The 27,370-nt window shown below is 36.9% G+C and overlaps 2 protein-coding genes across 6 annotated transcripts in view; one reads left to right on the plus strand and one right to left on the minus strand.

Annotated features, from left to right (window-relative positions):
* Nucleotides 1-27,370, plus strand: part of LOC132124032 (methylthioribulose-1-phosphate dehydratase-like) — a 310,976-nt gene that overhangs the window by 28,668 nt on the left and 254,938 nt on the right. The window lies entirely within an intron of this gene.
* The window catches only part of brsk2b (BR serine/threonine kinase 2b), a 131,111-nt gene that overhangs the window by 26,031 nt on the left and 77,710 nt on the right, over nucleotides 1-27,370 (minus strand). For all 5 annotated transcript variants that reach the window (XM_059534575.1, XM_059534573.1, XM_059534566.1 and 2 more), the window contains exons 3-5: nucleotides 11,257-11,342; nucleotides 9,513-9,653; nucleotides 2,046-2,162 (exon numbers count right to left, since the gene is read on the minus strand). In XM_059534575.1, the coding sequence (XP_059390558.1) occupies nucleotides 2,046-2,162; nucleotides 9,513-9,653; nucleotides 11,257-11,342 (344 nt within the window). The remainder of the gene's footprint in view (nucleotides 1-2,045; nucleotides 2,163-9,512; nucleotides 9,654-11,256; nucleotides 11,343-27,370) is intronic.

Here is a 27,370-nt window from a genome sequence, read left to right on the forward strand (position 1 = left end):
TGCAAAATTCAGTGTAAAGAATGAAGCGCTGAAGCGCTTCTGTGCCACCTTTGCAGTTTATTATTACATATAAAGCACATATTCTGCAGTTTATTGAGGCCAAATTCGTAGTTAATGGTTTGTTAATAGCGGTTTATTGTTAGTTTACAATACCTAATGTATTAACTAATATGAATTGAAACGCATTGTAAGTTGTTACAAAAAAATAAAATAAAAAACTCCATATTTAGCAATAGTATATTTGGTTTACCCTTTAAAAATCAATCACCTGTGACAGGGCATTAAGTTAATTGCTGTGACATTACAGTGCTACTCCCTAGCAGTCAAAATGTTTAGAAGATCATACTGAGAAGTTCATGTGTGCACTACAAACAGATACAGCACTCTCCACCTCATAATGGTGCAAACTAAACCACAATAAGCACGGAGATAAAAATATTTCTGCAGAAGCCTGATTTATGTCTGTATATCATGGATATCCTCTAAGATAGGAACATGAGGGAGGATTGATATGGCAAATCAGGGAAGCTACAGGGGGTGATTAAGCTATTGTGCAAAGACCCTGATGGAGAGGAATTACTCATCTAGTCCATGATGTGGTTCATGATTTTTGAATCATTTTTGAAGATATTTTTTTGTTATTCCTCAAGTGCTGTTGGTCTGACTGGAGGGTAGCTGGTTAAAGAGTCAAAAACAGTGAAATAAACTCTTGTTCTTTTGACATTAGCATGGTTTTCACTGTGAGCTAATCTGACTTTGTGCTAGTTAGCTAGTGCTGGCTATGCCTCAGAGAGCAGAAGTGGCAAAGAAAGGTTTCTTTGATGTTATTATCAAACTTGCAAGCTTAGGGGACCCAGAGTAATGGTCCAAACAGGACCAGCGGTACTAGGGAATTTTGCACTGTATTGTGGGTAATCTAGTTTCACTTGAATGAAGATTCTGGAGGGGGGGATCTAATTAAATTGACTGGGTTTCCAAGCAGCCTTGGACGTTTTTATGTAACCACCCCTTCACTCAAAATTACCATTGGTTTGCAAACATGGCAGAGACTTTTCAGAACTAAATCCATTTCAAAATTAGGTCAGCCCATCTGCTAAGCAAGGAACGAGCCTCAGATACAAATGAACGAATGCCTGGCACAGAGATATGACTGGAAGGCTCTGTGTTGGTCTTCCGTTCACATGTAAGGGGTCTGCCCCTTTCAAATTCAATTGGAGTCCATTAACCGTGGTAAACAGAATACATTTGTGTCAAGCCGACAGCATACGAGGAGGCTAAAGATGAATGTGTTTAATTAAAAACTGTCATATCTGTGCCTAGAGTTTGGAAGTCGTGATCAATAATTACAGCATGCCTCCGTCAGAGGAAACCATCAAAGCCGTAGCACCATTTTAGTGATGGCTAATAAGAAGCAGAAGTACTCAGACTAAAGTCAAAGCCATGGTCTGGTCAGTCAGGGTGGATTTTAAATTCTTGATTAATCCCCATCTGTGCTAATACGCTCTGCTCTATGGCACATAGCCCTCTCGTTTTCATTGATAATGGTGCCTCTAATGGCATGCATTACACATTCACAGGGGCTATGAAAGCTTGAGTGAGGTCAAGCCATCATGTTCATATTTTCTAGCGGTTCAGGAATGGCAACAGGTCCAGCAAAGTGTCTCAATGCTAGACTTAGTCCTTCAGATATAGCTATCAGTTGTTAATATGGAGCCATTTCTACGGTTATATTCATAATGAAGCGGTGCATTTGTGCATTGGACTATTAATGTGAGTGAATTCACTATTTTTCAACTTACACATTTCTAAATATCATCTCAAGATGATGACATTCTTCTCAAAAGCCATTTAATGTGAAGGGACTTTCTATTCAAATCAAAACATATGCTTTGATTGGTATTTTGATCTGAAGAGAATTAAACGGTTGCGTGAGCATGCACTATTTTTACAAAATTGTACCCAATTATGAACGTTTCCCCTTGTTTTATGAAAAACAGATTTCACGTATACTGGTAATTGTTGCAGGAAGAAGGAGCATGACTTACCCACAGCTGGTTTCTAAGAGACTGTCTCCAACCTGTAGAGAAGCCATGCCAAAGTCTGCTATCCTGATGTTATTCTTCTCATCCAGCAGCAGGTTCTCCGGCTTCAGGTCTCTATGGCTAAAAAAACACGAGAAAGAAAATGTTTAAGGTATAATCATCTACTCATTAGCAGCTTTCTTAAGTGTCTGTAGGTTTCTCTAATATTTTATTGTGTAAGTGTCAATGGCATGAAGAATGAAGAAAATTATGAAGAAAAAGGAAGAAAAAGACTTATCCTCCATACGATTTCTGCATTATTTCATTCAAGTGTTTCATTGCTTATTTACATTTTCTTTTTTATATATTTGAAAAAGAAAACTTGTAGTTCACTCACAAACCTCCAATGGACACATGGATCTATAAAAATGTTGTGTTTATTTTTATTAAATGATCCAGCTTAACTAGAAAATTATTACTTGTTTAAGTTGCCAGTATCAGACTCAGCCCCAAATCTCTATTGATCAGACATCATGGGAAACATCTTGATTCCTTGTACCACTGTGAAATCCTCTGATCTGGCGATAAAAATTCAGAGCTTTCTTTGCCAGTGTCAAGAAGCAAATCCTCTTTCATCCTGAGCGGGAAAGTGATCGAGGAACACAAGATCATTTTAGGCTCAAGAGATCAAAAAGCAGCTTGTACATTTCTAAAAACGGCTGATCGTGACCTGTGAGCCAATGTGCATTTACTGAAGCTTATCATTTGGGATGGTTTGGCAACAACAACTAGCCAGTAATTGTTGGTGGGACAGAAACGTGACTTGAACCAGAAATACTGTCCTCCTGCTTTTGCCGCAATAGCTACAACTGCACCGAAGCAACCCTAACGATTCTGAGAACTCATCAACCACCTGCAACCATAGTAAACAACATCAGAAATGAAAACATCTGCCAGGCACCTAATTACTTGATCAAGAGATAGGAAGACAGTCAGAGAGGGACCTTGTCAATATTAGCCATGCATGGTAGTCAACTCTCAAGAACCACTACGTCGTCACAATCAATAGATTATAAGTAGTAAGTGTATGTTTTACACACCACACATTTCCATTTTTAAAAGGTTCTGTATGTAGGAGATGATGCAGAAAATGTGACTGCTGGAAGCACCAGCTATAAAAGACCTGGTGTCTCCTAACCCAGTGATAACTAAGTTATTGCAAAGGTTAAACACAGAGCAGCAATGAAGTTCTTTACTAAAACTATTGATTTATCTTTCCCATGCCAAGGCAACCAAGGAGAAGGAGGAGCTCTCTGTAATGGAAAGATAGCATGGGGGTCCCGGTCAATACTGGTGTGTGTTTACTGAGAGGCTTTTCTGATTAGCTGCCAGTGAGAGACTGAATGGGTAAAGCAGGACCGACTGAATGATCTCTGGGTATCAGGAACTGCAACTATTGCGGGACACAATCATAAACATCCTTTTAAAATAAACTCATCTGTTTGTTTTAAACCATGTAATCAGGTGCTGTACAATTCAAGCCTGCAAAAGCCATTTTGCTGGTCGGTCTCTTATTATAATGCTTGAAGTGCAAGGAAGTCTCATTATAAGATGTCTAATTATGAATGTTCTGCATGAAAAGGAATCAAAATGATGAGAACAGCTTCAAAAAGAAGACTCTTTGTTCTATATGGCAAACTAGTTACCAAAACATTGTTAACTAGTTACCTCAAACACTGGACTCTTCCCCTTTCTTCTTCCTTCGTAAAGTGCAAATGGCATTTAACAGCTTTTAACATTTAACCCAGCAGGCCTTCCATTCTGCTCACATTAGTTTACTTTTTCTCTAGTCTTCCGTCATTACGCTTTACTTACTGTAGATATGGAGCTGTGTGAAATGGATGGCCATTATCTTCCCTGACAAAGCACAAGTTCATGGAACCAATAAACACAATCCCTTCTTGAGGAGAGCACTAGTGTCCCGCTGTGGCATTGCTGTTATAGCCTAATGTTCCTATAAACAGTTCCTTTCGAAGTAAAGATATAACAGATCCTGTAAACATTTGTGCTTTAAAATTACATACTGTAACTACATAACACAACTGAAAAAAGTCTAACAGGGATATTCCACCCCAAAATGAAAATGTTGTCATTAATCACTTTACCCCCATGTCGTTCCAAACCCATAAAAGCTTCATTTGTCTTTGGAACACAATTTAAGATATTTTGGATGGAAACCAGGAGGCTTGTGACTGTCCCATAGACTGCCAAGTAAATTAGTCTGTCAAGGTCCAGAAAAGTATGAAAAGCATCATCAGAATAGTCCATCTGCCATCAGTGGCTCAACCGTAACATTATGAAGCAATGAGAATATTTTTTACATGCGAAGAAAACAAAAAAAAAGAATGACTTTATTCATGAATTAGTCTCCTCTGTCTCTCCCAACATCACCATAGCACCATTTTGGAGAATATGAGCTGAACATAGGCAGTGTACAATCTTCTGTGTGAGCCGCGCCACAAATTATGGAATAAAGTCATTATTTCTGTTTTATTCGTGTACCAAAAGTATTGCCATCGCTTTATTACGTTATGGTTGAAAAACTGATGGCAGATAGACTATTCTGACAATGCTTTTTATACTATTCTGGACCTTGACAGTGTATTTTACTTGGCAGTCTATGGGACAGTCACAAGCCTCCCGGTTTTCATCCAAAATATCTTAAATTGTGTTCTGAAGACAAACAAAGCTTTTACGGGTTTGGAACAACATGGTTAAGTGATTAATCACAAAATTTTAATTTTGGGGTGGAGTATCCCTTTAAATAGACAAGAAAAATGCTTAAATCAAATACAAATGACAGTACAGCTGGTGCAAACAAAACACTGCAAATAGCCTATGTCTTTCAAAAAAAAAAAAAATCCAGTGAACAAAAAAAGTCCAGAAACAAGAACCTTGTGGCAGAAACACAGACCACAGCCTTGATCTCATTCACATCAAATGAAATATGTTGTTGTAACGAATATGCAGGTCATCGATTCACGGGTTCTGAACTAATGAATCACGGTTCGTTGAATCTAAAACAATGCAAACCTAACACTTGTAGATTTTGAATTCAGGCATATAAAATGAAACATTTGTAAACTAAATGCCTGGCCTGGCGCCAGCCTGGCTGGATTTAAATTATTTACGACAAGAAATTCCAGAGTCATGTGAGCAGCCTCAAAGGAGAAACGAAACACCCACATTCCTAAACACACACACACAAACTCTTCTTTAAGCTCTCTATGTAAGTCCTCAATAATATGTATTTTGAATATGTTTGTGCGTTGCATGAAATGGTTAATCCTTGTTATGTGAGGAGTATAAGTTGCTAACTTATAAATTGGAAATGTTTCTCCTAATTTTAATGTTCTCAAATAGAACCAGGAGTTGTAACCCTACTCCCTTAGCAGCTCATAAAACTTTATGATCCCACTGGGAAACAGGACAGGAAAAAGCCAGCTCACTGGCATCTTCTCTCAATGTATCCTAAACTATTACCTTTTCTCAGTGTATTCTAAATGTATTAAGTATTGCTTTTTGGTGCATTAGATGTTTTTCATAATCAAACATTGGAGTATCCACAATTTTATCGTGTGTTAATCTTTAAATGTGTGTAATTCTGCATATGAATGTAACGTCGTGTTTCTATCAGTTATATATGTACTGTTTGGTGTTTTTGGAATTGTCATGTTGTGACCCAACTATCCACCTGTATAAAAGGTGTGTAAAATGTATTAATCTGGAATTACGAACTTGCTGGAATATCACTGCTGAAATCTTATAAGCCAGAACTTATTAGAGTGGGTGTTTCCCCAGAGACAAAGGAACTTTTTCCCGCTTCAGATCACGGACGTTCATTGGTTGTTCACGCGAACAGAGGCGTGAACTATTCAAGCCATAAGAGCTGACCCAGGAAGTTCCTCCCTCTCTTAGCTCTCTCTTCGCTTCCCCGCTTCTGACCCTGCTCGTCCTTCTTCGCGGCCTTGGTCCGCTCTCCTATCGCCGTCCCTCTCCGCACTGCGGCTGAGAGAACAGCTCTTACTCATGGCTCCTTCGGGAGCTTTTATCTCTTTTGTTTTTGTTTCTTTTCCTTACTAAGTTTATTCACCTATTCGCCTCTCCACACGAGGAAGACGAATTCTGAAACATTGCTTTGTTGGACCTTTCAAATACCGCGCGAGTCCGCAGCAGCAGCACTGGAAGACAGAAAGAACACGCCTAGCTACGGGACCACGCTCACGCTGCTCACACGCACGCTGGTCTGGCGGTTGACAAAGAGACACATCAGCCCGGAAGACACGAGAGAACATGCCCAATCACAAAGAGACCACATGCAAGTATCATTCTCTATGGAGATTTAAATGCTGCTTAAAGTTTGTCTATGATTTGATTCATTGTTGCCTTTCAAGGGTTACTGTCTGTGAGTTTGCATAACTGAGCGCGTGATTCTGTGATCACGCCTATTCTCTCATTCATCCTTTCTCACTCATTCTCTCTCTCTCTCTCTCTCTCTCTCTCTCTCTCTCTCTCTCTCCCTCTCCCTCATTTGGATTCTGTTATGTCTTGTACAAAGTTTACTGTCTATATTGTCGTACGCGTATTTACCCTGTGTGATTTGTAGTTTGATGTATTATTAGTTCAATTATTAAAAACCAATATATATTCATGATTGCCTCCGACTGAAACGCTCACTTCACGAGTCAATGAAATGTCTGATCTTTAGCTACAAACCTAAATTTCATAATGATAAGATAATGTTTTCATGGCCAGAGAATATTTTTCCTTGAATTATAAGAAGTGATAACTTTATTGAAAATTGATAATTTAATCTTACGGCCGTTTGCTGGACAAACCACTGTTTGATTTGTGGTAATTTACAGTAAGAGATATCACTATAATTGATATGAAGAATGCAATATTGACATATTAATGAGTAAATTACAGTGCCTTGTAATGAGTTATTGATATATGCAATTGAGCTATTTTTTATCTTCAATAATTTTAATGTAACTGTCATATGAGATATATATATATATTAATCATGATATTCCTGATTAATTATTCAAATTCCCTATATATCATTTGAGTTAATTCTTACGTACAACCCAGTGCGGCTACATTGTCTACCCTGACTGAGATCTCTCACTGTGCCTTTTTCTCTCTGTGTCCTCCTAATTTTTATGTCACATGTATCTCTGTATGCACAGTTCATACTTTAAATCATTGAAATGTTCCAGCCAATGACTACTGTCATAAAAAAGCGGTTAATCTTGGAACTGAAGTTAAGAACCAAACTGCTCTTTGGAGTTCATCACAACCTGCATAGGCTACTCATTAAATTCAACCCCAATGTGAAATCCAGACTGCACTGCTGACCTCTATGTCTGTCTTTTATTCTAGAATGGAGCAGCAACGTTACATAAATGCACCCAATCATCAAATCAGCTCTCACAAATTCAACTTCCAACAGGGAAAAACGGCCCTCAAACTGCTAATGCATGTCGTCAGTAGTGTTTCTCATAAAATGCACCAATATTCCCATTCAGACACTGGCACCTCCTTACATAAACATAATCCCCATGTGAGGCCCAGTTACTTGGACAGGAGTTAACTCAGTTCAGTTTTTTTCTTCTTCCTGTATAACAACCATGTGTACCTGACAGCACTTATCATGTAAAACACTGAATAATTGACAGGCTTGATTCAGACTTTAGTCTTTCTGCCTGTCCTCACAGTGGGGCCAGAAAGCCATAATTTCTTCACTGTGAATACAGTGATAGCAGAGGGCCATCAACTGAGCATATTATCTGTGTGAGGTTTCAAACCCCAGAGAGGAAAATGGCTGCGAACGAGCAGAGGAGAGAACAAGTGATGCCTCCCTGCTATGCTGTTTATTCAGTGCTTTCCATCACCTATTGAGAAAGGCCTTCAAACCATCCATCAGCTAGTTGAGCTGTGCTGGAAGCATGTGGCATTCTTCATTAGGCTGTGCGCCTGCTGAAATGCATTGTAAACAGATGCAAATATTGTGCTAATGGCTGCCCCTTCAGTGCATTAGTATATTAGCATATGAAGAGGATATGGTTGTGAGAATTCAAACAGAAACATTATTAGCATTAGCAATAGCTCTTACAGTTGTGAAAAGTGGATGTACTTTTAAATGAAAGTACATTTAGGACTACAGCAGAAAACACAAGCTGTCATCTAACTGTTTAATTTGATACTGTTCTGATGTATAATTTATGAAGTTCTGTAGATTAATACTATGTTAGTCGGACAACTTCAAACTTGTTGAAAATTTTTAAAATTAGTAAGTAAAATTTGAGAATCCACTCTTTTTTCCAAAACAATGTAAGTTGTATCCTAAAGTCGCAAAATAAAATCTTCAGGGAATAAATCTTCATGAAAATCTACATGAAAACAATACAAAATTAAAAAAATGTACCACATTAAGTATCAATATTTCAGATTCTGTATCAATTGTGAAATGTTAACTTATTATTACCACATCATGTCCAGTTAAAAATTAGTATCTAAAAGTAAATAAAAATGGTAATCCAAACATCAATGATAAAAAAAAAGATTAGCTTTTTTTAATGAAATACATCAAATAAGTCTTATTCTGCCTTGATCCATCAACAAGAGTTGAATGATCTATTTTTTCATTAACAAAACTGAATTGAATTCTTTTGAAATACCTTTGTAAAATGCCCCCATTCTTTGTGTTTTTGGGGTAGGTCACCTCATTACCACACTACGCTTCATAATTACTGCATCGTTTGTATAATTGCTTCGATAATGAGAACCTACGTTGCAGTGAAGATGAAGGATTTGTTCAAACTAGTTAAAAATTTAGGGAGCTGTATATGAAGGCAAAAACCTTCATTATTTTCTGTTGTACAGTTAACTGAAACCCTCTCGGCAGAAGTCAGAAAAGAATGAGAGAAAGGATATAGAGAAAATTTGAGCACATTTTTCATTTATATCTCAGAAATGTGGAGAGAAAAGGCTTGAGGATACACTCTGTGATAAAAAACGGTGCTTTTCTGCAGTTGCACTGGAGGGGAGCTATCAATCTTTGACCCAGAAAGTGTGTGTGAGTGTGTGGCTTGAAACAAATGTGCAAAATAGTAATATCTCAATATAATGTTATTACCTATTCAATACAAAGCTTAGTAATAACTGAAAAATGCCTCACTTGAGATGGCTTTCACCATAAATAATAAATGAGACAACAGCAGTACAACACGCCGGACAACAACAGCTGATGGCTATACAGTACATGATGTATGAAAATAGACAAAAATTTTAGCAGCAACAAAACCAACACATTTGACTTTCTTGAACTAAACTAATGAGTGTGGCGAGCTTTTTGAATGTTCAAAATTAAGGATTTTGATTTCCTATAAATCAGACTGAGATCTTAACACAGTCCAGAACTCTTACCATATAGAGTGACTGTGACAGAAGTCCAGCGCTGAGATGATCTGTCTGAAGAACTTCCTGGCCTCTTTGGGTGTTAACCTGCCCTTCTTTACCAGGTAGTCAAAGAGCTCTCCACCTGACACATGCTCTAGAACCAAATATCTGTGGAAGAAAAGCAGTGGAAGTAAGAAACCCTGACACACTGCAGCTTTGAGACTCCCAGGACAGGTCTTTTATCATGTCAATCGTTTTTGAAAGAAGTCTCTTATGCTCATCAAGGCTGCATTTATCTGATCACACATATAGTGAAAACTGATATTGTAAAATATTATTACAATTTAAAACAACCACTTTACATTTTAATATTTTTCAAATGCAATTTATTCCCGTGATGATCGTTACTCCAGCCTTCAGTGTCACATGATCCTACACAAATCATTCTAATATGCTGATTTGCTGCTCGAGAAATGATTTTCATGGAAATAATAAAAAAATACTTCTTTGTTAAAAACAGAAGACTTTGTCACTTATGACCAATTTAACAAACAAACAAAAAATGTTTGTTAAAGCGATAGTTCACCCAAAAACGGTCAAAGTCCAGAAAGTTAGTAAGGACACTGTTAAAATAGTCCATGTGACATCAGTGATTCAACCTTAATTTTATGATGCTACAAGAATACTTTTTGTGTGCAAAACCATCTATGTCAGAATGCCAGCTCCTGCCTCAACAGCATCACATGCATGTGTTGTGCTAGTCTCATGAATGCGCATCGAAGACTGACAGGAAAGAGAAGAAATTGTTGAATTAAGTCATAATTATTGTTTTCGTTATGCGCAAAAGGTATTCTCGTAGTTTTATAAAATTAAGGTTGAACCCTTGATGTCACATGGACTATTTTAACAATGTCCTTACTACCTTTCTGAGTCAGTTGCTTTGCTGTCTATGGAGTGTCAGAAAGCTCTCGGATTTCATCAAACATATCTTAATTTGTGTCTTATAGGTTTGGAACGACATGAGGGTGAGTAATTAATAACAACATATTCATTTTGGGTGGACTATCCCTTTAATTATAACTTTTACTAACAATCTAACAATTTTAATAATCTATTAAACATCATAATATTTGTGTTCGGTTCACATAATGTTATAAATGGGAAGTAAATAAATAAACAAATACACCCTACATTTTCAATGTAGTATCAGACTGTTGGATCCCACTGCATTTGAGTGAATGTGTAAATGTGTGCGAAATGTCTTCCTGCAATCGGCCTGTCTGATGGGCAAACACATTTATGTCATACTCACGCATTTATGTATTCATGAGATAGACGCAGACTCCCATTCACACGCAGTCACATTTGAACACACACACAAACACACTCACTGACACACCAGACGTCTGATTTATTAGTCGATTAAAGGATTTTCTCATGCGATTACCTGTCAGCGTTATTTAAATTAAAGATGGATTCGTACTTGATTTGTGTGTGTAAAAATGTTCATAGGCAAATACTTTACGAGCATGCAGCCCATACATCTGTGTCATCTGAATATTAAGAAAACAAATTCCTCAGCTGCATCCATGGTGGCTCCTTTCTCAATTATTGAAAACTACATTAAGCCCAGCCACTGGAGCGCACGCACATATCCATGGATATCAGCACGTCTGCTCTTCCGTACAGATACTGAGTTTACCAGCCACTTATACAGACTCTGATTATACATTGCATGATGCATGGATAAACAAAAATGGTGTATACTCACAAATATTTCTTATTTTCATAAACATCGTGCAACTTCAAAACATGAGGGTGTTCTATGAGCTTCAGAATAGCTATTTCTCTTTCCACCTGTAAAGACAATGAGAGAAAAAATGATTAGAATGGTTTCAGTTTTACATTCAGTAGCATAAGGTCAGAGTAAAACACGAGGAGACAATGACAATAACAGCCTCTGGTTAGTCTGTGCTAGCAGAATGATGTTGTATTGTATTTATCTTGCCTAGCCATGCATAATTAGCATCCCAACACTTTCATTAAGTGGTCAACCCATTAATCACTTTTTGGCAAGTAGAAAATAAACAGAAGACAGTGGATGGAGGACACATACAAGTGCAAGTGCCTGGCCTCACAACAAGATTCCTTTGATGAAGAGTTCAGAAGAATTATAAGTAGACAGGACTCTAATTGGATCAGTCTTTGGAAAGGGATACAGCAGCATGATATGGTGATCCATCATCACAGCTGTCACCAAGTGTCCCACATTAGATTTTGAGAGGTGGTAATTAGCGAACATACAGTGCTTCACCGATGCATTGACGTGTTTTGTTGTTTTAGGGAGTGTACACTCCTGCTGCTGCCGTGGGAAAATCCATCTCTTGTTGCTTTGGGGGAGCACCAGAAATAATTATACTTCATTATCGTTGGGAATATGGGAGCAGCTAATAAGGATAATCCCACACTAATGAAAGCTGCATTGCTGAAGTCGACGCTGCATTAAGTCTCCCATCATACACCTGCTCAGAGACTAACCTTGTACAGTGTTCAAGTGAGCCACAATCCTATTAGACCCAATCACCTTTCATTTGTGCACAGCCAATCAATACTCTATGGAGCAAAAACAATTATAGAAGCAGAGGTGTTATGAACTGAAGGGCAATGTTTTGGTCCGGACTTATAGATGCAAACATTATAATTTGTCGATTTGTAGCACTGAACATGCAGCTTTTATATAATATTGTACAGTTTAACAAAACTGAAGGAGGTTCCATGTATGATAGATAACTGTTGGCTACTTTTTTTCACAATGTGGCCCAATAAATATAAATAAATGCATAAATAAATAAATAAATAAATAAAATGAATGGGATAATAATGTGGATAAAACTGTGGCCTCACAACAGTTTTATTTTAGCATCACTGACATACTATTATAGTTTTAATATTAGTCTGAATTATTTTTATATTTTCCATTTTCATGTTTATTTTAAAGTTTAATTTATTTTAAAGTTTTTTTATTTTTTAAGTTTATAAAAGTGTATCTTATTTTAAAGTTATTTAAAGTTGTGTTTTTGTCATTTGTATCTATTAATTGTATGCTGTAGTTTTAATTTTAGAACATCAAGTTTAACTAAATGAAAATGTTTCCTTGGCAACTAGCCAAAATAAAAGCTATTTTTAAATATTTTATTCCAATTAACATTTATTTTATTTCCAGTATATATTTATTTACTTCTTACTTGCATACTTACTGGTTTTAGTTAATATAAAAACCCTGATTCGAGTCCGGGTGGGATTCATATTGTAGGACAAGCAGTTTGGAGAATGGATGGATGGATGTAATAATGGTATGTTTTGTAGTGAAGAAATGCATACACATGCACAATTTGTCTCTCTGCAAAACTAATTTCAAGACTTGAGGGCAAAATGTAGGATCATGACAAATATAAAGTGTCAAGTGACTCCAGACTTTTTACTGGTGGGATACATTAACACCATCATAAACATCCGATATGATTACAGATGGAGTTAGACTCAGATCTAAGAGCAGAAGCACAAACACACACGGGTCTTTCTTTGGGCTCAATCACCCTGTTCCATACAAACACTATCTCTCTGAACATGTGGCTGCAGACTTTCTTCTCCACATCTCTTATGTCACTCCAAAACCAGAACAAGGCCGACCCAAGTAAAGAGAGAGAGAGAGAGAGAGATGTCAATGTATCACCATCAAAGCCCCAGTTCTTCAAAGGTCTATCACCTGGACCTCTGCAACAGTGCAAAAAAAAAAAGCTAAATAAATAATGAAATATTTCATTCTTTAATCTGTGTCTCACTGACATATCAATCCCTGTCACAGCAAGCTTCTCTTAACATTTCTTTCTTGTTCTCACATTCTCTCAGTGTTTTTTCTTTATTTAGCAGATGGATTTGAGCTCAACTTTCATGAACTATAGAGAGAGCTTCTCCCTGATCTATCACAGCACATGGTCTTTCTCATTGGGTTTACACAATCACTGTAATCATTCAGGGGCAGGATGCTTGTTTTTGCTCCTGGAGAGCCTTTGATTATTCCCTGTACTGCCACCGCTAGTCTCATACACCTGCATTATGTGTCCTTGCCAATTTGGAAAGAACAAATTGCTTATGAAGCATCTTCTGTGCTGAGACCCAAAATTAATATGTGCTTGAAGTGAGCGCAAAGGCGAAAAAAATGCTTAAATTAAATAGAACAGACTCTCTGTACGATCAGGTTTATCCCACAGGCCATTCTTGGCCCATGTCAGAGCTGCTTTGTCACATGATAATGGCGGGATATATTCCTCCAATGTTAGCCCTCAGAATAACATGACCTTTTCTAAATGAATAAGTAACAAGCCCAACAAATAAGGAACAATGACAGAGCTCAAGTGTGTGAGTATGTGTGTTTGAACTGGTTGGGAAAGTAGATTTGTTTTTCTACTTTTCATTGATTTCTACTGTTTTGAATGAGCTGATGATGTGTTTCATTCCAAAACCCTTACAATCTTTACTGAATTTTTACATAAAAAATAAAATTGTCATTCCAAACCCGAGTGACTTTCTTTCTTCTGCAGAACACAAAAGAAGATATTGTGAAGGACGTTTTTGGACCCCACCAGTGTTATTTTAGTATTACTTTAATATTATTAATATTTGTTTAAATTACTTATTTATATTACTTAGTAATACATATACAGTGCATGCTTAAGTATTATGCAATTTGATATTCTGGTCTTTTTTTTTTTTTCTCAGCACAATTTACCAAACCGCATCAATCTTAATAACTACTATTAATTTTGAATTTAATAATTTATAAGTGACACTATTTATATGTTCATTAAGCTGCTTTCCTCATCAGTGTGGGATATTTCAGGTTCTGTTATGCTCATGGGGACATTTGGCCCTCACAGTGTAGGCAAAACATGACCCATGCACACACACGCACACACACTCATCCGTCTACAGCAGGTGTAAAGCTGTGTTGGCACTAACAGGAAGAGGGAAATCCAAACATACACCTTTTACCTGCACATCAGATCTCTGCCAAACAGCATTTGTGATCAGGATAATGGAGACTTTATCTTATCAACAAACCCCAGTTAACCTGTCTGAATCCAAATGAGTTAAATCCAACTCTAATACAGAGTTAACACTTACAGCAAGTCAAATAAACAGAGACAGCAGCAGCAAACCAGGTATTTGATATGATTTTAATGATCCAATAAACACACACACACACACACACACACACTTCTGATTATGCGGACAGATAGGAGCAGAGCAGTGATCTGCATCATTCCTCATTATAAAAGAGGAGACCGGCTCACCCCAGTGCCCTTTTTCATTGAGTTTCCATGTTTAACAATTAGCACCACTGTAACAGCATCTTTCTTGCCAACAAAAGTGATTATCAAGTGATTAATTTCCCTAGAGAGAAAGATTTCAGTTTGGGTATGACATAAAATTACAAGGTTAAATGGCCACAAGTCAATGACATTAATGACATTCAGGGACGAAAATCTCATCTAAATGTTGGGGGGGACAATAAACATAACATTTCTCACGAGCAAGTTTTGAAGGGGACACCAGTAAAACAGGCATAATTGTACTTAAGAATATGTGTACAGAGAGGAAATCCTTACTATTGCATGGACACCGTTCCATTATCCTTCTTCTCAAAGTTTCTTTCTGGTTCAATGAAAAAGCTGACTAAATTGACCAAAACATTCTTCAAAACATTTTTTTTGCAATGTTTTTGAAGTTGTTTACACAATCAAGCCACCAAAATACAATGGAATTTGAACATAACTTCAACTTTTATTTCTTTATATAGCACATTTAATAGCAATGTTGTTGCTTTAATATAATAAAATATAATTAAAACATGCATATATAAAAACATTTGCCATGCCTAGCAAAATGAAGGCATACACACTCTTAGACATACACCCTCACATAACTGTATAGTGAGATCGGTATAGACGTGAAAGACGGGAAAAAACAGTGGTAAAAATAATAATTTATTACGTCAATGACTGATTTGTTCAAAAAGTGTATTCATTCAGTTAGGAAACACCTCCTCAGTGTGTTTCTCAAAGACACAATTAGTGCTGTTATTGCTGTAGCTTAGTTTTCAACTTTTTTCGTTGGTGAAAGAGCTAAAACAGGCAATATGTTGCCTAAAATGCACTTAATATTAACTTCTTGCTTATTAAATGTTTTTAAAAATCAAAATCACATTTGTTATGCTAATATCTGGAGAACAACTGCACTATTAGTATGATGTTATTTTAGATTAACTATATTAAATGAAATAAACCGACCAGTGGTGGCTCGTGAATTTTAAAATAGAGGAGGCAAACTAATTTGGCAGCTTTTAGTCAGAACCCGTAAAGAAAATGTATTCAATATCGCTACTCATTATAAATACTTGGTAAATTATCAGCCCAGCTGCTCCGGGAGACGTTCAAATCATATACTGTATAAAAACAGGTTCAAACTAATGGCATCTAATTTACGTCTCTATGATGGTTGGTTGATATTCCAGAAGGGAGGCTAGCCTCCTCTATGATGTTACTTTTCTCAGCACTCCTCAGCGCTGAAAGTGAACACTCGATGCTGATTGGTTCCCCTGGCCTCCCCCTCCCCTTTTCTTTCACTTAGCGGTGTAATTACATCAGCAGATTCGGCACATTTGCGATAGAAAAGCGGAGCTTTCATGTAATGGTATTACAACTGTGAAATTACAAACAAAAATATACACATTCTGAGACATGAACTGAAATGAATAGTGAATTTTATTATTTCTTTTACTGTCTATGCTAAATCATAGTGAACGCGGGAAAATCTAAATGCGCGCCCGCACTAGTCTAATCCAGAGCCATAGAGACAATGGAAGTTCGAAATGTTTGGTTGTCACGTGATTCATGTAGACTTCAGATAGTTCCAGGAAGTGCGATGGCGGCCATTCAAACTGATCTCTCTATATGGCTCTGGTCTAAATCTAACGTACAAGACTTGTATATGCGTACACTATGGGTGTGTGTAAGACGTTATTAAACAAGCTAGGTAAACGCCTGTATAAAACGCTTGTTATAATCGCTAACAGCGCAGACTACATCGGTGTCAAAAGTAAATTGGTACACAATAATATTTTTTGGTCTCGACTTATTAATGACTCAGCATCATCTATATTAAAGAGAAAATAATCACTTCATCCGATGTTTATTGTTTAATGTGAATAAAGTAAGCTAAACTTATGGAGTTCCACAACAACTGAAACACATTTTCTCGCACCAGACTGTGTCGGTGGTGGTGAGGTAAAAGGGGAGCAGGCAGTGAGGCAAAACAGGGGGAACTCGAGATGTTTAAAACTTTTTTTAATTGTTGCTCAGTTTGCATTTGTATTGTTTTACTACTTACACAATTGGTTTAACTATATATCATTATATCATTTACAATACACATATTTCAATTATATTTTAGGGGGGGACAACCCTCAGATAGGGGGGGTCCGGACCCCCCCGACCCCTCCGTGATTTCCGCCTATGATGACATTGATGTATTTGGTTTCAATTGATAACACGCAGCACTTTAGACAGGAAAGAGATTCTATTTCTCCACTGGCTTTGAGTAGAGAGGGAAAAATGAATGACTAATCCCGGATATTGAGAGAGCAAATGGGAAGAGAAAAAGAAATGTGTGAAAATGTGTGCGTGTCACAGATTTAATTAAGAACATTGCCATTTAAACCAGCATATTTAAGGGTATACTTCAACACGTCCTAAACAAACAACTTTCTACCCCTACCTTTGTTAATGGATTAAACATTATTTATTATGGTAAATTATTGTGTGATTTCAGGTTGCAGATGGTGTGTTGATGCATGCTAATAAAACTGTACTTGTGTGGATGGTCACACAACACACAGCAAATGAATGAAAGCAGATAGAGCTCATGTTCTCACAGCTGGGACTGGGACACAACTCCAGTGTATTGGAGAGGCATCAGATTTTACCCAATAACAGCACATTTAACCACACAGCTGTCTGTTGTTGTGTTGAAAGGTTTGGTTACATGTTATCCGTGACTTTAGGAGTGTTTAGATCAATGTGTTTTATTGGCAATTTGCATAAGTGTGTGCGTGAAGACCTCGTGAAGTGATGATGAGACGGAGGGGGAGGTGTTTGTCTCTTGTCTCCAGAGCTCTGCTCTTCTGTCCAAACTCTCCAGTGCCCACTGGCTGAGCAGCCCTGGCACACACACACACACACACACACACACACACACACACACACACACACACACACACACACACACACACACAACCAGTCATTCTTACCCATACATAAATGTGCATTCACAAACAATTTCAAGCAGAGTGAAGGGTGCGACACTATGCTGGCACTATGGAAGTCATATGCTGCAAATTAGATTTTGGTGATTTTTAGAAACATGAGCAACTATGAGCAGGGATGTATGACATATCAGCAGTCACAGTGGTATTGGCCAATAAATATTACTTTTTAAAGTGTCAGCTATTGTTTTAATAAGTAAAAAGGCTGCTATATTTAAGCTTATAAATTAAAGCCAAATGATCATGGGACCCAGATTATTGAAAAACAAAAATAAATATTTTATATATATAAATGTCCATATTAATGAGCGGCTAATGTTGATGGAAATGCAGTTCGTGATGCACCACCTGAAATGTTTGGATACACGAGTCATACAGAAAAACCTATAATCAACCAAGAGCACAGACACTCGCTGACCTCCAGGGTTTAATTGCTGTCAGCGTGAGCGCGACTTTACATGTGACACACCATCACCTCTCCTTCTGCCAGTTCCCTTATCTATTCATCAGATGCCTCTTTCCTCCAATCCATCTTAATTCCTCAAGCTCTCTCACAACACACTCACTTCCCAATCAAAGCAATGGAAGAGCAGGAGATGGGAAAAAAAAAAACAGAAAAGCGGAAGGAAAGCATTCAAGTTGCACTTCTTCAATAAAGATGGAGGCTGTTCAGTAGCGACGGTCCTCCTGGGAGCTGCTGTGGCTTTGTAACTAATTAACTCAAACACATGTGGAAACAGACACTTGAGCACGAGGAGGAGGGGGTTAAAGCAGCAGACCTTAACGTCTCACTGAAGGCTTAGACGAGGAGCACTGGGAGGCATATCATGGCTTAGCTAATACCTCCAGAGTCACAGGATATCGGTGGATATTAAACACAATTGCCATCCCTCGGTGATAGCCAATCCATCTACACAACCAACCAGCAGCTGTGGCTCCAATCAGATCCATCAGGTTTGAGTAGGTCTGAAAACGGCTGGATGGCAAATGAGTGAAAGCTCAGTGGAAAGGGGGAAAGCAGAACAACAGGAAAAGAGGAAAATGAAATGCATAATTAAAGGTGGATTTTTTTTCCACTAACAGGACAAAAATGTCAAATATAAATGCTGAAAGTGAGTTAAGTAGTATCCAAACCAGGTGAATATGAATCTGGCAACGTTTTAATATGTTGGTGGTTGCAAGGCTATACCAGGTGAGCTACTGAGCAAGTTTACCATGCCAGAAAAGCTATTCATGTGGAACCGGTTGTGCAATACAAACATCAAAATGTATTAGTTTATGGTAAAAGCATTTTGAGGTCATAACACAGCATAACAAAATGGATAGTTTCAGAATCAAACATTGCATTAAAAAACACTACTTGTTGACCACTAATTTGAATATTAAAAAATGAAAATTCTGTCATTAATTACTCACCCTAATGTTGTTCCAAACCCGTCTTGTAGCCAAACCAACCATTCATCTTTGAAACACAAATAAAGATACTTTTGATGAAATCTGAGCACTTTCTGACCCTGCATAGACAGCAATGGAACTACCACGGTCAAGGCATAGAAACGTAGTAAGTGGTCATCGGATCCAAAGTTCACTTTTTACAAGCTGTTTGAACTGAAATGTGTGTTGGCAGTGTGTTTACACAATTACCCTATAATGATTAAATTCCACCCAGTGTTTTTTATATATATATATATATATATTGATAAATCATGACCCCTTTCTAAAATCAAGCCATTCTCAGGTTCTTGGCTTTGGGACGTCACACAGGCCAAGGCCCCTCCCACGATTGTGGATTGACTCTGGTGTTTTATCACAGACCCTCTATGAGTGAGCTGTAACAGTCCGCCATCCTTTCATTTTCATTAAGACCCTAAAGAATCATATCAACTTGTGGAAAATGGGCATCTGATAACCCCTTTAAAACAGTCCATGTGTCGGTGGTTCAACTGTAATTTTATGAAGCTACAAGAATATTTTTTGTGCGCAAAAGAAAACAAAAATAAAGACTTTATTTAATTATTTGTATTTTTTCCGGTCAGTCAATTAAAATATCATAATTCATGTTCCGAAGATGAAGAAAAGTCTTACGGGTTTGAAACCACATGAGGGTGAATAATTAACAACAAAATTACAGCCCTGCTACCACGTTTTCTGCCACCTGTCTGACAGAGTTAGGTCATAAAATAATTTATAATCACCTCAGGGGGATGAATATTTCATTCAGTAGGAAACAATGGAAACACATCCAATAAGTACATTTGTACATGCACACCAAAAAAAAGTAATGTGACTAAATAATCCACACAGAAAATTGACTACTATCAACTCCCCCAGGAGTTTGTAAGTGTTTTGTTTCTAAACCAAACATTCACAGCACAGACAGAAACCTAACTAGTGTTTACAGCAACAGTTCACACAGAATGCTGTGTTATTTTAAAGGGATAGTTCACCCAAAAATGAAAATTCTTCCATAATTTACTTAACCTCATTCCAAACTATGACTGGTTGTATGTATGACTTTCTTTCTTCTGCGGAACATAAATATATTTTGTAGAGTGTTGGTAACCAATGAATGTTGGTGACCACTGACCTTTATTATATAGACAAAAAAATGAACATTTGTAAAAATATGTTTCAAAGACAAAATAAATTTGACAGGTTTTTGTTTAACATATAATTTTTAAATAAATTACATCTGGATGTCCCAGAGATCTTGGTTTTCCATGAACAGCTGTACAGTAGTGAAAGCAGAGCTACAGTATAGCACTAAGTAAGTGAGGCTGTTCCACACACCTCATCCCATCCTTTCAAACACTTCCAGTCTAAAGAGGCACCTGAGTGCCTCTGAGTTACTAAACCAACACTGCTGACATCCAAGAGATCCTGGCCACAGATTTCTGTCTCAAGTTTGAACAAGAAAAAATGTTTCAGCACGCAATCCTGTTGGTCTTGCTCTGTCCTCTCCTCTGGACCGAGCAGATAACCGCGGCTCTCCATTTGGTAAAAAGCCTCATTCTGTTCGCAGCCAATCTGCTGCTTGACCCATGACAGACACGTCGTGTTTGGTCTCACAATGTTCTGTTCCCTTAAAGCCACATACGATGTGTTAGAAATAAAACACAACTTGCTCTAAGGCCACATAAACATAACAGCGTCTGAATATTTATAACTGAAAAGGTTAAATTTCACCCCTAAATTGCTTCAGGAAACCCATTTTAGAGGCGTGTGATTAGCATGTTTCCTATCGAGAAATTGGATTTGGAAATAGAGTGCAGTGAGGCAGACTTTAGGATGATGGGCTGGAGGATCTACGGGGAGAAACCGTTCACTTGGTCCACCGAAGATGACTTTCTGATAGAGTTCCCGTCAATACAGTGTCTCCTGGGAGAATTTCATAAACCGTAGCTTTAGTTGAGCTAAACAGTAGACATCACACTTCCATGCACATTCTGCTGGTTGTAATGTTGTTGTTTCCCTTAAAAGTAAACTTTGCAAATTATGTCTTACAGGCCAATGTCAAAACAAGAAACACTGCTTGTCATGAATTCAAATTTATGCACGCACATTTGCATAGGAATATTGGGAGCTTTAAGAGTGCCTAGCCTCAATAAACAACTGCTTTGATGCCTTTTGACCTTCCAGAAATTAGTTGCCCTGGGCTCAGTGAGAAAGAAATGTGAAAAACTTTGATTTAAATACGAAAGGAATGTGTTTTAATTGATCAAAAACTTCAGTCCGGAGAGGCCCTTCTCTATAAACTCAAAAATACACTCTTGGCATCTCATTGTTCTGCTTTTGACCCTCTAGCTTTAGTGTCTTCTTAGAGGAGAACAACTATACAGAAGAATGCAACCATTTCCCAAGACAAACGAGTGGTACAGTCAATATGCTAAGTCCTCAATTTCTTTTCATTTGGATATTGATGTATGAGATTACAAATAGGGTGAAAAACTGTCAATTGTGCACTGATGAGAAAAACAAGAAAAAGTGTGTACTCTAGCAGATATGGCAACGTTTAAATGAGCCCAGTTCTGTGGATATAGATTTATGACAGAAGCCATTACATTCACCCTGCCGTGAGCGGGGACACACGCTAAAAGACTCCCGTGCTCCTAGAGAAAAGTAATTATGCTCTATCTTTTGCATCACTCACTCATCCTGGAGAGACAGCTTGATCTCACACACCAATCACAGCCTCACATGTTGTATTTAAATCAATAGTTCAATGACGCAGTACTAGTCACAGTTTTGTGCTGTGTGGTCAAGTACAGATTTATTGTATGAAGGAAAAACTGCCCACTGACTCCATTCTGGTTCAGAAAATCTGTAGTGCTGAAGAAGTGCTTAGATATCCCATAAATCATAGCTTACCCATGATACAATGTGTTGAAAACTTACTCTATACTATACACCGGGGGAATAGCAACCATTATAACTGGGAGGATGCATTACGCTCCACTTTTGGGGCAAAAATCATTACATTTTAACAGCTTTGTTTTGCTTGGCTGCAGTGTGAAAAAAAAATTAGGTGGCTGCATAAAATGGCTGTTTGAAGGTCAAGAGCAAGATCCTGTCACCAAGCTGCACTGACAGTGTTATTTTGGTATTATTTATATACTATTATAGCATTTAATAATCATTTGAATTAGTTAACAATAATAGTTCACAATAATTCTATATACATATATAGACATATAGCCATTCATACCGCAAAGCTGATGGTCGAATATGTGATCTATTTGAATTATTTAGAGAAACTGCCACTTTAAAATTCTATGGAGAAAGTCGAACAGTAGCCTATCTAAAAAAAGGCAAAAAATAAAAAGACAAAATATTGATATTGAACATGGCATGTTGAATTAGAACACTCTTTCAAACTAAAGCCTATAAGTGCCTAAATAATATAAAATATATATTGGCCTATATATCCTATGTAAGCAAGTAATTGTTAACTATGATGTTATTTTTTTGCACAAACTTTGCATAGATGATAGCTAGGGCTGGGCGATATATAAAAAAATATATATATCTCGATATTGTGAAACTTTTTACGGTATTCTATATATATCTCGATATGTTTTCATTTGCATTTAAATAATTAAAAAAAAACATTATTTTCGTTTGCCCATTAAACAAAAACAACAAAAACTATTTAGATTAAACAGCTAATTTAAGCAGTAAAAAAAAAAAAAAATTCTAGACCAAGTGATCACTTACTGCTTTTGGTTAAATGAACAAATGTAGGCCTATATGTAATTGAAATAGTGCAAATCAAGTACAGAAAGTGCATTCTGCCAACTTTTTAGTGCATGCAATTCTGAATTTAAACTATGCAAATGGGATAAGTATTTTATTTTATTTGCGCACATTCGCATGGTAAGCCTTAATGATAGCACAAAAGACTTAGAGATTTAGAGTATTAAAAACTTGAAAAGTATCAATTTAAGGTACATTTACAAGTAGTTTCGCTTTCATAACGAAACACAACGTGTCCACAACATGGCGGTGGTGGCAACAGCGAGAACAAAAGTTACACCTTCTTTCGTTGCGTGAACATTTGGGCAGCATTATTCAAATCTTCCCACTTTTGAAATAGACATGTGGGGAGCGGGTTTGAATGAGCCGTTTTAGGGGTGCATGGCAGTCTTAACTTTGATCAAGAATATCTCTTTGGATTTGAGACTTTAGTCTTTGCAACTTTACAGATCTTCTTTATGCACCAAGAACTTGTGACACTCCAAAGAGAAAGGAAAAATTTAAATCGTATCATATGACCTCTTTAATTTTTTGCATATGTCACACTTAATATATTCATGAAAGGCCTGTTTAAGGTCATGCCACAGCATCTCAATCAGATTTAAGTCTGGACTTTTGACTTGGCCACTCCAAAACCTTCATTTTGTTTTTCTTGACCCATTCAGAGGTGGACTTGCTGGTGTGTTTGGATCATTGTTCTGCTGTATAACCCAAGTGCACTTGAGTTTGAAGTCACAAACTGACGGCCAGACATTCTCCTTCAGAATTTTCTGATCGAGTGCAGAATCCAAGGTTCCATTAATTATAGAAAGTCATCCAGGTCCTAAAGCTGCAAAGCAGCCCAAGACCATCACACAACCACGACCATGTTTGACTGTTAGTATGATGTATTTTTAATGAAATGCAACTTTTGCCTCATCAGTCCACAAAATATTTGCCTTTATAAGTCTTTGGGATGTGAGACAACCCTTTGTGTTATTTTTGTGTTACAAAAACAGTGGCTTTTGTCTTGGAACTCTCTGATGGTTGTCATTTTTTGTCCAGTCTCTTTCTTATTGTTGAATCTTGAACACTGACCTTAATTGAGGCAAGTGAGGCCTGCAGTTCTTTATGACCTCTTTATGGGTTCTTTTATAACCTCCTGGATGAGTCGTTGTTGCGGTCTTGGAGTAATTTTGGTAGGCCAGCCACTCCTGGGAAGGTTCACCACTGTTCCAAGTTTTCTCCATTTGTGGAAAATGGCTCTGACCGTGGTTCGGTGGAGTCCCAAAGCCCTAGAAATGGCTTTATAACCCTTTCCAGACTGATACATGTCAACTAATTTGTTTCTCATCTGTTCTTGAATTTCTTTAGATCAGGGCATGATGTGTTGCTCTTTAAGCATGCTTTGTCTATTTAAGTGATTTCTTGATTTAGCAGGTCTGGAAGCAATCAGGCCTGGATGTGACTAGTAAAATTTAAGCTTTCTAAAATAATTTGGTTAATCAGTTCTTTCATGATTTAACAGGAGGGGTCAATTAATTGTTCGCGTAGGGCTAGGTAGGTTTGGACAGTTTTTTTTCCCTTAATAAATGAAATTATAATAAAAAATATCAGTCTTAATCATTTTAGTACTTCAAATAATTTTATTTCAGTTATTTCTAATTTCTATTTCTAATTTTTTTCATCCAACATTTGTATTTTTTCTCATCTTTATTTCAGTTAAAAAATATATTCTTAATATTTTTAGTTGACAAGTTAACACGTTATTTTAAACTCCAGTTCCCACTATTAACTATTTGCTAATTAGCATGCATATCACTAGCATATAGGCCGTTTATTGGTACTTATAAAGCATATATTAATGCCTTACTCCACATGACCATATTTTAGATCTCTTAACCCCACCCCATACCTAAACTTAACAACTAGTGTAGTGAAATTAGCAGTTCATTGAGGAAAAGTCTTAGTGAACGTGTTCCCTATTCTAAATTGTTACCATTTCAACGAACTAACAAAGAAACACACAACCAACATTGTTTCTCAACAAACTGATTATGATTATATTATGCCATCTAATTCACTCATAAGCCAGGCTGATAAGATTTATAATTACTTCTCAGATCCTTCTTAAGCCCTAAAAATAGACTCCTCATACTTTCCTTAAGCAAAGCGCTAATGGTAACCTTTCAAGAAAGGTCAGCAATCTGTTATTAGGCTATAAAACTAAAACCAGTTTTTATGTAGACAGGTGTGAAACCATTTTTTAAGTAGACAGATCGGCTAGTTAACGTCACAAAGACATCTTTCACCTTCACATCCTCTCAGGGTGTCTGTGCAATCATAATCATGGAACACAGGTGTCCACGTCAATTGATTTATCTGTCACTGTAGGCAGCAGTGGACATGGACCACAGTTATAAATCTCACATAATGGACATTTTCTCTACTGCTCCTGTCTCAGTGCAGCCATAATGACTTTGGCAAGGAAGGAAGGAAGGTTAAAGGTCACTCAAGGGACCTAATGAAAAGGTAACGGCATTCCTTTATCTTCTCCTTCCTGATTCCTCAGGGCCTTCTCCATTTGATCAAATGATCAGTCCAAGCTGATGCCCCGAGTATAAGACAGAGGGGAATAAGCTCATGGAAAAACACGATTGAGCAGCCAAAACAGTAAACATGTCCCATAAAGTTGATATATCATACTTAATAAAAGACTGCACTGTTATATATTCATTCTTAAACAGTCCCTTATAAGTAATTTATAATTATAAGCAATATACACTATTGTTTCTACTGTTAAATATTTCTTGAATGATTTATGAATGATCATCTGACACCGAAGACTGGAGTTAGGCCTGCTGAAAAAGTAGCTTTTTCACCATGGGAATACATTAAAATGTAAAATCTATTACAATAGAAAACACAAAATTACTATTGTCTTTACCGTTTTTAAAGTTACCGTTTTTGAGAGACTACTTTCAAAAACATAAAAAAAACTATCCAACTCCAAACTTTTGAACCACAGTGAACTTAAAAGCTGGCTGATAATAAAAGAGAGGCTTTATTATCCTCTGACATTTTTACAGCAAATAAGATTTTTTTTTTAGATGTTTCTTATATAAGAATAGATAAAGGAAGTGACAATTTCTTATAGAGCTGAATATTCAGATTCTAAATGGATTGAGGGACGAGAAGTTTTAATGCTGATCAACTTCAGCAGTTCTGAAATTCAAAGACCAAAATCATCCCTAATTAATTACCACCCACACAACTCATAAAACTGTTCACAAATAACATTATTACAGCTATTTCACAACTCTCCAAGATACTTGACTCTGATCAGTCTGATCAAACACAGCATTATGAGATCAAATATATTTATATAATGAAAACATATAATGAAACATAATTTAAATAGTCTATGTCTCTCTTTTTTTTCTCACATAATAAAATAATTTAAACTCAAATTAACATTATGTTGATTCATTTATGAATTTGCCATGAAACTTTACATCACAAAATTAAGTTTTTACATATCATTGACAAAACAAATGCTGCCTGTTAAACCCTAAGTAGAAGCGACTCATAAAACATACATTCATCAATATCAGTGCTACTGCTCTATCACTATTATAACCTTGAATAAGGTTCTTCGGGACAGGTAGATCGTTTCTGTAATTACTGTGTGCGTTAAAAATAAATAATGATAAATGAAAAGTAATCAACAACCTGTACCCATTTCTCACTCCAATATGACTGAAAGGCTCAATATAGATAAAAAGCATACAGAGCCTGAGATAGACAGCATATAAATCACAAAAAGGGCAATAATGTACTTATAGACATTAATCCTTTGAGAGTATGTCCTACTGAAAAAGATAAACTGTATATTAATTAACCTGTCCTCTCACAAATATGAATAATTCATCTTGAATTTGAAAAACTGTACTGATTCAAACCACATATCTTCATTGAAACAAACGTTTATTTTATGAATCAAATGAATTGCAGAGTTCCAAGTGTACAGTACATCAAATGTCCATTTGTTGCAATCGCAAATGACCAGCTCTGAAGAAAAAGAAAACACTGTTTTGAAGAGCTTGATGAACTTCACACTGTTCCAGAGGAAAGGCACTCAAGATTGTCCCTAACATGCTGTGAACTGAACAAAATAACTATATATCTGGTCACTCAAGCAAGAAGACCTCCAACAAAGTGCTGAGACTTCAGGTCAAAGTTGCACATTAATCATTTGAGAAGGAAGTAC

Source organism: Carassius carassius, chromosome 3 (assembly GCF_963082965.1).
Source record: "Carassius carassius chromosome 3, fCarCar2.1, whole genome shotgun sequence".
Lineage (NCBI taxonomy): Eukaryota > Metazoa > Chordata > Actinopteri > Cypriniformes > Cyprinidae > Carassius > Carassius carassius.